Raw genomic sequence first — 11,784 nt, forward strand, 5'->3', positions numbered from 1 at the left:
ATAATATTTAAATATATTAATAGAAACTATTAGAATATTTATTATTTAATTTTTTTAAAAAAGTAAAGAAAAAAAAAAAAAGATATATTTTTTATTTAAATTTTAAATCTAAAAAAAATATATAAATGTCAATAGTAATAATATATAAAAATTTATATAAATATAATATATATAATAATAATATTATTATTTATTATATGAATAGGATTTTATATCTTAATATTATATTAATAACATTATTTATTATATTTAATATATTATAAAATATATTGAAAATATTTAAATTACTAAAAAAAATTTATAAAAAAGGTTTAATAGATAAGATACTTTTTATAAATTGATAATAAGTGAATTAATAAAGTAAATTTTTTAATAAATTAAAGAAATTTAAATAATATTATAAAATTAAAATAAAAAATATATATTAAAAAAAAATATATATTAATTATGAATATAAATATATATATATATATATATATTTATATATAATTATATATATTATATAAATTTATATATATAAATTTAAATTTAAAAATATTATTTATAAAAATGTTAATTTGCTATATCTTTATACCAAATTAACATTTTTTTATAGATATATACATTTTAATTATATTTAATTAATATTTTTTTTAATAAATATTATTAAAAAGTTTATACATATATTTATTATAAATAATATTTATTTATTTTTATATTTTTATATAGTTTTTAAATTTATATATTTAAAAAATTATTATTTGTATTACAAAAAATATTTTTTATAATAATTAAATTATATTTTATTTTTAAAAATATAATAATTTTAACTTATTTATAGTAAATTTTTAAATAAATTATATTTTTGAATTATATATAAATATAATTATTATATTCTATAAATATTATTATAATATCTATTAATATATTTTTTAATTAAATTAAAAAATATATTTTTTTAATTTATTGAAATAAATTAAAAATTAATTATTTATTATTTAAAATAAAATTAACACGGATTTGCTTGATTTTTAATATTTGATATTGTTATTTTTAAAAAATTATTATTTTTTTTTTTAATTAATAACTATAATTAATAAAATAATTATAAATAAAATATATTATAAAGTCTTTAAAAATTTATTTTTGAAAAATTTATAAATAATAATTATTGAAACTATAATTAAAAATATAAAAACAATTATTTATAAAAATATATACTAATAATTTTTATTAAGTATAATGAAAATAAATTTCTTATAAATAAAAATATATTTATAATATTTTTTATTATATATAGAAATATGGAAAATTATAAATTTTAAGCTTTAAAAATATAAAATTTCAAATTTTTCATGATAATAATTTAATTTAATTAAAATTAATAAATAAGTATAAATGAAAATATTATAAATATATTATTTTATATCAAAAATACAAAATCATAAGTATAAGAATAATGTTCTTAAAGTAAAATATATAAAACTTATAAAAAAAGAATATAATTGAAATAAATAGTATTTATTATTTAATTATTTTACAATATAAAAAAAATATTAATTATAAGTTTAAAAATAATTTTATTTTTCAATTCAATATTATTATTAAAAAAAAATTATTTTTTTTTTAAAAAAATTTTAATATTTTGTTTTCTTAAATGATTTTAAACTAATTAAAAAAATGCATTTTATTATTTATTTATTTTTTATTTTAAATATAAATCTTATAATTTTAAAATAAATTATAATTATAAATTTTTACTCACATAAATTTTTAATAAAGAAAAATAATTTTAGTTATAAAATTATGTATTTTAAAATATTATTATTTATTAATATCAATAACCTATTAATTATTACTTTTATATTATAAAAAATAAATAAAAAATATAATAAATATAAAAACAATGAAATATTTTTAATGCTAAATAAAAAAAAATCATAATAATTAATTATAAAATAAACATTATTTTTTTTGTTTCAAAAATATCACAATAATAATCCAAATATAACATAACCAATAAAAAAACCATAGACTCCTTGATAATTATTTAATTTTTAATCATCTCCTTAAATTTAAAATAATTTTCTAGAGGAATCGATTTTAGTGCATTATTTTAATTTTTCATTATATGTATGCCCAGAAAAACAAGTAGTGCATTTATTTTCCGTACATGCTATACAATTACCGTATTTTTAAATACAAGTAATACATTTTTTAGTTTTATCATCTAAAATAAAACCTTAATTACATTAAGAGCATTGTTTAGATTGATTGCATATTTTACATCCTGTCGGACATTTTATTATATTAGTTCCATTAATTACATTATTTCCACTTCCTAAATTTCCATCATTTGCAGAGGTTTGCAAGCATTTTTTTTTTAAATTATCATTACACTATAAACAGTTGGGATCATCACAGGATGTACAATTAGTATGTTTAGAAAGACATTAAGTGCAAGCTTTAGTTTTTGAATCAATATAATAACCATTTTAACATTTTTTGCAACCATTTTCATTACAATTTTAACATCTTAGAGGACATTATTAGCATTTTCCAATACTATCAGAATAAAAACTAGCACCAGGGCATATATTTAAACAACTTCTACTATCATGACTTTTTAAGTTAACTCCCTCACAAACAAGACACTCAGACGGATTCTTAGGATTACATTATGAGCAATTTTAGTTGCACAATGTACATTTTTTATCTGAACCTAATCTATAATTTTTAGAAGTATCACATTTAATACATGTATTAGAATCCTTATATTAAAGACATCCATCAAAAGGTTTTACACATTCTTATGAATTTTACGTTAATTAAGATCCAATAGCACATGTATTTTAGCACGACTTATCAGCTTATTTATAAAAGCCTTATTTACAAGTTATACATAAAGGAGAATTCTTTTTTTCACAAGTTTAGCAATTACCTTAACATTTTGTGGATGACTAAGACTCACATATACGCAAATCATAATTAGATTTATATCCTTGTTTCTCATCACATTATTCTACACACTAGTTATCTTGCAATAATGTCAAAAACTAACATTTAGTACACTGATTAAGTAATGGTCCAGTACATCTAGAGCAACTATTATGGCATGGTTCACAATTACCATCCTTTCCATAAAAGCCTTAAGGACAATCTGATTTGCAAGTATTATCTGGATTCTTGAATTTACCTGAAGGGCAAGAGCTTTATATACATCTTCCATCATTGACTACTCCGGAGCATTTTGTAATACAATTTTCCCCTCCATATCCAGATTAGCATATACATTATCCGTTTACACAGACTCCTTTTTAGGAACAGAAATTCGGACATATACGGGAATTATTACAGAATCTATTATAATCTTAAGGACATGTGATTTAACCTTTGGCTTTTTTACCACTTTTATCAATATCCTTTTATTTACCTTAATCCCCTATTCCACATAAAACTTGCAATTAAATATCAGGGAAAATAACAGATATTTCAGATGCATCAGAAGAACATTTGAATCTATGACATCTTACAGAAGTATCATATGTATATTAAGATGAGGATTTTACGGCTGTAGATTAGAAGCATTTACTTTAATTTGAATAATCAGATAATTTATCCTCTTCTATTTCCAAATCTTCTTCATCCTCTATTGCATTAGGATTTGTACATAGATCTTCCATTTCTGGATATACCATTTAACATTTGTCTACGCTTTAGTATATTTTTACATCACCAAATCCTTCATATTCAAATGAGCATTAAAAATCATCAACTTTTTAAGGAAATTCAGGGTATTTAGTTTTACTTTAGCAAACATTTTCTAAGAAATCGCAACCTTTTCCTTTACCCCAAAATAGCTAACCGGCCATATTCTCATTTACTTCAGAATAAAAACCAGTGTCTTTTAAAAGAGCAATTGTAAACATAGAAAGAGTACTTTTAACATTTAATTCAGATCCAGTCATTAATTCATTATAAACAAATGTTCTTTTCCAATGAGAACCTATAGTAAATTCACCACCCTATTTCACATATAAATATAAATAAATATATATTTCTTATATAAATATTTTTATATTTCTATATTTATATATAATTTACTGTATTTTCAAGATACATTCCTTCAGCTGTTGGACAATTATAATATTTTTTAGTAACTTCTACTACATTTTTGGAAGTTAAAATAAAAACTGTATTTCCTTTGTAAAGTTTTTATTTTAATAATTTTTTTTCATAATTTTTTTTATATTATTCTTTAGTTATAGGATCTATCCAATAGTGCATCATGTCTTTTGAAAAACCAAGTACATGCATTATTTCATGAATAGTTGTTTCCAAATCACTCTGAAAAGATTTTACATCTCCTTCACGTATATTCAATTCTTTAATATTAAAACTAACTCTTCCAAATGTCGGTCTTTTGATTCCTTCATTAGAAATAGCACACAAAACAGCATCTGCAAGATTATAATTATCTTCATTTTCATAAATTATGTATAAGTGTAAATCCGAATTAGCAATTCCAATTGTATAATCTTTTTTAGGAATATCAAAATCTATACAATCATATGGCCAATTTGACGGATAAATGTTATTTTTTTAATTGGTTATACTTTCAAAAGTCTTTAGAAAAAAAGCTTGGATGTTTCCATAATTTCTTTTAAGTATTCTTTTTATTATCGGGTTATTCCCGATTTTATTTAATCTAACATAGAATAATCTATAGTTATTCTAATAGGCATTGCATCTCCTTCTGTTTAAAGAATACGTTAGTCAAAGTTTGAATTTTGGATTTTTTCATAATTTTCTTACATTTTATTATAGTGATTTTGTATTTTTTTACTTTCATGACCACAGTTATGGTGAGAGCGGGTTAATGTAACTATAATTACGAAACTAATTAAAATTAATTTTTATAGCATATTTTTATTAATTTTTCTTTTTTTTTTTTCTAATAAATTTTTAATTATATATTTATTATTCTTTTATCGATTGATTTATAAAATAACATAGCTTTTTTTTATGGTATTATTATAATATATTTTTTTAATTATAAAGTTATAGACCATAATTATTTTATATTTTTTAATTTAAAAATAATATTATATAATTAGATTTAATAAATAGAAATTAATTACTGTATTAATTTTGTAAATTATAAAATGTTTTATAACAAAAAAGTCATAATCTAAATATGATATTTATTTTTATAATTATGTAATTATTAGTTTCATAAAATTAATGATTTATTTAGTATAGAGTAAAATTTAAATATTATTCTTATTTTTTTAATTTCAAAGCATAAAGAAATTATTTTTTAATCTGTATCAAATATTTTAACCATTATGTGTTTAAAATTAAAAAATTTTATAAAAAAAAATAAAAAAAATATAATATAGATTAATTTAATTATATATATATATATATAAATAAAATTATTAAAATTAACATAAATATAATATCGTCATTAAATATTATTATTTAAAAAATAATATATATTTATTACTTAAATAAATATATAATTATTATTTAAATAAATATAAATTAATTATTTTTACTAAATATTTTTTTTTGTATAATACTTAATTCAAAATTCATTAAGTTTCGATTTAATTTTTTCTTTATTTATAAACAAAAAAATTATTTATTTATTATTTAATATAATAAAAAATTAACCTTATTTTTTAATATTATTTATTTAAATATGCAGGTGAGAAAAAATTTTTTAGATATATTTTATGATAATACAACAGACATATTAATATTTTATTATGAAAATTATATAAATCAAAACAAATAAAAAAGAAATAATTAATTACAAAATAAAATAAAAAAAATAAAAATATTAAATATAATATTTTTTGTATAAATTAAAAAAAAAAAAAAAAAATATATTTATAATATGATGAAATTAATAAAAATAAAATATAATAAATTAAATAAATAGATAAAACAAAATTTAAATAATAATAGCATATAAAATATATAAAATTATTTATTATCTTTAATTGTTATAGAAATATTAAATTTAAAATCATTTAAATAATCTTTTAAAAAATATTAAAAGGATATTAGTGATTTTAATGATATAAAATAAGAAATTTTTTACTTTTATATAGTAATAATTTAAGATAAACCATTTTAAAATTATAATTTTTTTCTAAAGAAACAAAAAATATAAAAATATTGCTAAATCAAAAATTTAAAAATGTAATTGTAGACTCATAATTTTTATTAACAAGAAGTTAATAAAATAAAATGCTAATTATAATAAATAACAATTCAATATTAATTTTTAAAAGAAAGAAAGAAATTTTAAAAGATCTAAAATTTTTTTTTTTCTTTTAGATTATATAATTTTTATAAAATTTGATTCAGTTTTAAAAAAATATAGATAGCAGATTTTATTTATATTTTTAAAATTAAAAAAATTTAAATTAATATATTAGAAAATAATTTTTAAACCACTAAAAAATTTTTAATTATAAGTTATACCATATATATATTTTTTTTAAATTATTATTTATTGAAATTAAAATCCAATTAATACTTTATATTTATAAAAAATATTATAATAAATTAAATACCAATTAAAAAAATATTTCATAATAATTAATTATAAAACAAACTTTAGTTACTTTGTTTTAAAATCATAGCAATAATAAATCCAAATATAACATAACCAATTAAAAAAATAAAGACTCCTTAATAATTATTTTATTATTAATCATCACCTTAAACTTGAAGTAATAATCTAAAACACTTGATTTTAGGTTATTGTTTTGATTACTTATTATATTTATATCCAGACAAACAAATAATGCATTTTTTTATGTACATAATATATAATTATATATTTTAAATATATTTAACACATATTTTTAGTTTATTCATCTATAATGAAGCCTTAAATTCATTAGAAGCATCGTCCAGATTAATTACATAAAAGCCCTTTTTACAAGTAAGTTTGGAAATTTCTTTAAAACATTTTAGATAATTAAAATTAGCATATACTCTAAGCATAATTAATTAGGTTTATATCCTTGTTTTTCATTACATTTATTTACATATTAATTATCTTGTAATAATTTCAAAAACTAACATTTAGCACACTGATTAGGTGATGGTCCTGTACATCTAGAGCAACTATTATGACATGGTTCGCAATTAACATCATTTACATATAGGCCTTAAGGACAATCTGATTTGCAAGTATTGTCTGGGTTCTTGAATTTACCTGAAGGATGAGAGCTTTATATACACTTTCCATCATTGACTACTCCGGAGCATTTTGTAATACAATTTTCTCATCCATATCCGGGTTAGCATATACATTGTCTGTTTACACAGACTCCGTACTATATATATATTAAGATAAGGATTTTACGGCTGTAGATTAGAAGCATTTACTTTGATTTGAATAATCAGATAATTTATTCTCTTCTATTTCCAAATCTTCTTCATCCTCTGTTGCATTAGGATTTGTACATAGATCTTCTATTTCAGGTTATAAAATTATGAATTTGTCTGCGTATATATTAGTTTCAGCAAGACCATTCAAAAGAATATAAAAGATCAACTAAATTTTAAGGAAATTTTGGAAATTAAGTTTAACTTAAACAAGCACTTTTTAAGAAATCGCATTGTTACCCTTTCTCCCTCCAAAATATATAAACAGCCATATTATTATTTACTTCAGCTTAATATAGAAAAAGTAGTTTTAATAATTAATAAAGATTCTGTCATTAATTCATTAAAAATAACAAATCTTTAGCAATAAGCACCAATTGAAAATATACCTAGATTCAATATTCACATAATAAGTAAAAATAAAAGTAATTATACATATAAATTAAGCAACTAAAATAATAATTATAACCCAAAAAACAGTATATACAAAAAAAATTTCAGAACAAAAAATTTATATAATACTAGGTTTTAAATTGCAACATATTTTTTCTTGATTATAATTTTTTTAAATTAAATTAAGAGAATTATATTTTGAATAGTTGGAAAATATACAAATAATATATAAAATATGAGTTTTGATGCAAATTTTAAGATACATTTATTTTTATAGTTACACGTTTATTGAAAATACTGAAATAAATATATTATTTTGAAGTTTTTTTTAAATCTTAATTAAAAATTGCTTAAAATTTTATTTTAAAAATAAAAATAATTCTTAGATTCTCATTATTTGAAAAAAAAAAATTAAGAAAATTTGCTTTGTTTATGGACAAATATAGGTGGATAAAACACATTTATTACTAAATATTACAAATTTTTAAACAAAAAAAAAAGTTTTCAAGAATATATAAACAATCTGATTGGTATGTAATAAAAATAAATAATCAAAATTCTAGAATATATTAATATTATATTCGAGTGACTAAAAAATATAAAAGAGATACAAAAATTTGTTTATATATATCAAAAATTTTTAAAATATTAATTAAAAATATGAAATATATATATTTATATGTAAATCATTTAATTTATAAAAAATATAAAAAAACAATAAATAAAATAATTTTGTATTTCAAATTTTATTTTTAATTTTAATTTATAAAAATAAATATATATTAATAGATATGTAAAATATATTTATATAAATATATATATTAGTTAATATATAATGAATTATTTTCTTTATTTTTTTTTGTAAATAATTATTTTAATGAAAATCAATAATTTATACAATAAATTGTAAAAGAATTAGAAAAAAAATTATTAAAGCTAATTATTAAATAAATAATTTTATTATTAATTTAATTTTAATATATAATTAAAAAATATTATATTTATTTTTCATAATTTTTAAAATATATTAATTTCACAAAGATATTTTTTTTTTATTTAATTTAAAATAATTTTTTATAAATAATTAAAAAAAATTTATATTAATATTATAATAATAATAATAATAATAAAAAAAATATTAATTAATAAATATAATGTTTAAAAATAAAAATAACACTATATCTAAATAAATTTATTAAAATAAAAATTATTTAATTGCTATAATTAACTATTGTATTTTTATATTTTTTTTATTATTAATTTTTAATTTACAATGATTTGAATTAATATATATATATTATAAGTAAAATTAATTTAAATATATTATAAATAAAATTTATATTTAATGTAAATTTAAATATAAATTAAATGTAAATTTTATATCTTAATTTTTATTTAAAAAAAAATATTTCAAAATTATAAAAATCATATATTAAGAAGTAAATATTAAAAATATAAAATTATTAAAAAATAAAAAATATGCATAAAAAATTAATTTTAATTAATATCTTAATTATAGGTACATTTACTCATATTACCGTCAATGCTGTCATGAAAGTAAATAAATACAAAATCACTATGATAAAATGTAATAAAAATGTGAAAAATTCATACCAGGACTAACGTATTCTTTAAACAGGAAGCGAGGCAAAGCCTATAAGAATAGCAATAGATTTTTCTAATTTAGATTAAAAAAATAAGAATTAATCCGATAATAAAGGGAATACTTAAAAGATATTATGGAAAAATCCTAATTTTTTTTCGCAAGAATTTCGAAAATATAAAGAATCAAAAAACATAACATTTTTCCATCAGGTTGGTCAAAAAAATGTTTAGAAGTGTAAATTCCTGAAAAGGATTATACAATTGGAATTTCTGATATCGATTCATACTTACAAATTGTTTTTAATAAAGATAAAAATAAAAACATTGCAGATACCGTTATTTATGGTGTAGCTAATGAAGGAATAACCAGACCTACATTTGGAAGAGTTAATTTTAACATAGAAAATATAAATAAACTAGAGGGAAATCCAAAAACTTTTCAGAACAATTTGGAAGCAACTATTAATGAAATTATGCTTTTTCATCATAAGAAATATTCTCATGGATAGATCATGATACTAAAAAACATTATAGAAAAAGTTATAAAATAAAATTATTAAAAAAAAAACTTAAAGAGGATAAAAAACTTTTCTTATAAATTCTAAAAATATGGTAGGTAAGGTAAAAAGAAAATATTATAATAACCAAAAATCTGATAATGTAAATAAATATTAAGAAATAAATATGTATATATATAAATATATATATATATATATATAATAGATATTAAATACATTTTAATTTATTATTAGTCTGATATATAAAGAATTTTTAAAATAATAAAAAACAAATAAAAATAATTAAAATTACATATATTTTTATGTTTTCATTTACAACAAAATTCTTTTAAAATGCTCTATATATATTTAAATATTTATTTATTAAAAAATACAATTTGTAGAGTTACTTCATATATACTAGATTTTTTTGTTTTATATAATTATAGAAATTTAAAATATTTAATTATAAATATATAAATCTATTATTATAAAAAAATAAAATATACATTATTTATTTTATTTGTCATTAAAGTAAATAATAATTATAAACTAAATCAACATATACATATAATTTATAATAGAAAATAATAAAATATAATACGTAAATATATATTCATTATCTTTAAATATTATAAAATAAATATAAATTTAATATATTTATTAAAATATTATTTAGTTTATCATTTTATTTTTATAAAACACATATTTAAATAAATTGATATTTTAATATATATTTAAATTATTTTAGATTTTTAATTATTAGTTAATAATTAATTATTTTTAATATATTATAAAGTAAATTAAATCGATGATAATTATTTAATATATAATTATTATATTTAATTATATATATAATTAACTACTTTTAAATATTAAACCAATATTAATATAAAGATGATTAATAAATTTATTTATATTTAATTATCAAATGTATTTTTAATCAATTTTCGTATATAGAATATATTTTTTTTATAAAAAAAATTATATTTATATATATGTATAAGATTATTTTTTTATTAATATTTTTTTTTTAAATTTTTAATTTATGTTATTTAATTTTTATTATATATATAATAATGATTAAAATATTATATAACAAAATTGATTATTAAAAATTTAAAAATATATTATTTGCTTAAGAAAAAAATATTAAAATTAGCAAAATAAAGATAATTCTTTATAAAATTTTATCATAATAATTTTAATTAAAAATAATGTAAATAGAAAAATAATTAAATAAAATATAGAAATATGAACAATTTTAAATTCTAAGCTTTAAAAATATAAAATCTCAAAGATTTTTTATAATAGTAATTTATTCTTTAATAATATTCTAATTTATTAATTAAAAAAAAATTAAAATATATGATTTTTATAAGAAAAAATTGATAAAAAACATTAATATGTCAAATTAAAATATATAAAATTAATAAATAAACATAATATTAATATAAATAATATTTAATTATTGAAACATATAAAATAATATAATATAATAATAAATATTTTATAATTAGAAAAAATATTAATTATTATATAATTTTTATACAAACCATAAAATTTTTATTAAAAATATTAATATAAGTTTAAAATAATGTATTTTGTTAATAAATTTATTATTTATTAATGTCAATATTTAATTTGTAATTTTAAAATTTAAAAAATAAATAAAAAAAAGCAATGAAATATTTTTAATGCTAAATAAAATAAAATCATAATAATTAATTATAAAAATAAACATTATTTTTTTTGTTTCAAAAATATCACAATAATAATCCAAATATAACATAACCAATAAAAAAACCATAGACTCCTTGATAATTATTTAATTTTTAANCATCTCCTTAAATTTAAAATAATTTTCTAGAGGAATCGATTTTAGTGCATTTATTTT

The 11,784-nt window shown here is 15.5% G+C and overlaps 2 protein-coding genes across 2 annotated transcripts, besides 27 other annotated features; both read right to left on the reverse strand. All coding sequences in view use genetic code 6, as the record gives it.

Moving 5' to 3' along the window:
* The first annotated feature begins 135 nt into the window (after positions 1-135).
* Positions 136-184: a microsatellite.
* A 60-nt stretch (positions 185-244) lies between these two features.
* Positions 245-284: a microsatellite.
* A 120-nt stretch (positions 285-404) lies between these two features.
* Positions 405-445: a microsatellite.
* Positions 446-451: 6 nt separating this feature from the next.
* Positions 452-519: a microsatellite.
* Positions 520-837: 318 nt separating this feature from the next.
* Positions 838-916: a microsatellite.
* Positions 855-907: a microsatellite.
* Positions 917-1,074: 158 nt separating the features above from the next.
* Positions 1,075-1,107: a microsatellite.
* Positions 1,108-1,686: 579 nt separating this feature from the next.
* Positions 1,687-1,734: a microsatellite.
* Positions 1,735-1,812: 78 nt separating this feature from the next.
* IMG5_036810 (leishmanolysin family protein, putative) lies at positions 1,813-4,269 on the reverse strand (the record flags this gene model as incomplete). Its single annotated transcript, XM_004038982.1, has 2 exons — positions 1,813-4,004; positions 4,084-4,269. The coding sequence occupies 2 exons, from the start codon at positions 4,267-4,269 to the stop codon at positions 1,968-1,970; spliced, it is 2,223 nt and encodes a 740-aa protein (XP_004039030.1). The 3' UTR covers positions 1,813-1,967.
* Positions 1,843-1,875: a microsatellite.
* Positions 4,020-4,068: a microsatellite.
* Positions 4,193-4,228: a microsatellite.
* An 89-nt stretch (positions 4,270-4,358) lies between the features above and the next one.
* IMG5_036820 (hypothetical protein) lies at positions 4,359-4,892 on the reverse strand (the record flags this gene model as incomplete). The annotated part of the gene is made up of 1 exon (XM_004038983.1): positions 4,359-4,892. A coding segment is annotated over one exon (534 nt), but the record flags the coding sequence as incomplete, so codon positions are not given.
* Positions 4,893-5,455: 563 nt separating this feature from the next.
* Positions 5,456-5,536: a microsatellite.
* A 2,907-nt stretch (positions 5,537-8,443) lies between these two features.
* Positions 8,444-8,485: a microsatellite.
* A 68-nt stretch (positions 8,486-8,553) lies between these two features.
* Positions 8,554-8,605: a microsatellite.
* A 127-nt stretch (positions 8,606-8,732) lies between these two features.
* Positions 8,733-8,774: a microsatellite.
* Positions 8,738-8,772: a microsatellite.
* Positions 8,747-8,819: a microsatellite.
* A 27-nt stretch (positions 8,820-8,846) lies between these two features.
* Positions 8,847-8,901: a microsatellite.
* A 165-nt stretch (positions 8,902-9,066) lies between these two features.
* Positions 9,067-9,127: a microsatellite.
* Positions 9,097-9,174: a microsatellite.
* Positions 9,110-9,161: a microsatellite.
* A 55-nt stretch (positions 9,175-9,229) lies between the features above and the next one.
* Positions 9,230-9,261: a microsatellite.
* Positions 9,230-9,264: a microsatellite.
* An 808-nt stretch (positions 9,265-10,072) lies between these two features.
* Positions 10,073-10,109: a microsatellite.
* Positions 10,110-10,323: 214 nt separating this feature from the next.
* Positions 10,324-10,395: a microsatellite.
* Positions 10,396-10,896: 501 nt separating this feature from the next.
* Positions 10,897-10,930: a microsatellite.
* Positions 10,931-11,097: 167 nt separating this feature from the next.
* Positions 11,098-11,129: a microsatellite.
* The last annotated feature ends 655 nt before the right edge of the window (positions 11,130-11,784 follow it).

Source organism: Ichthyophthirius multifiliis (genome assembly GCF_000220395.1).
Source record: "Ichthyophthirius multifiliis unplaced genomic scaffold scaff_1120509249842, whole genome shotgun sequence".
Classification (NCBI taxonomy): Eukaryota; Ciliophora; class Oligohymenophorea; order Hymenostomatida; genus Ichthyophthirius; species Ichthyophthirius multifiliis.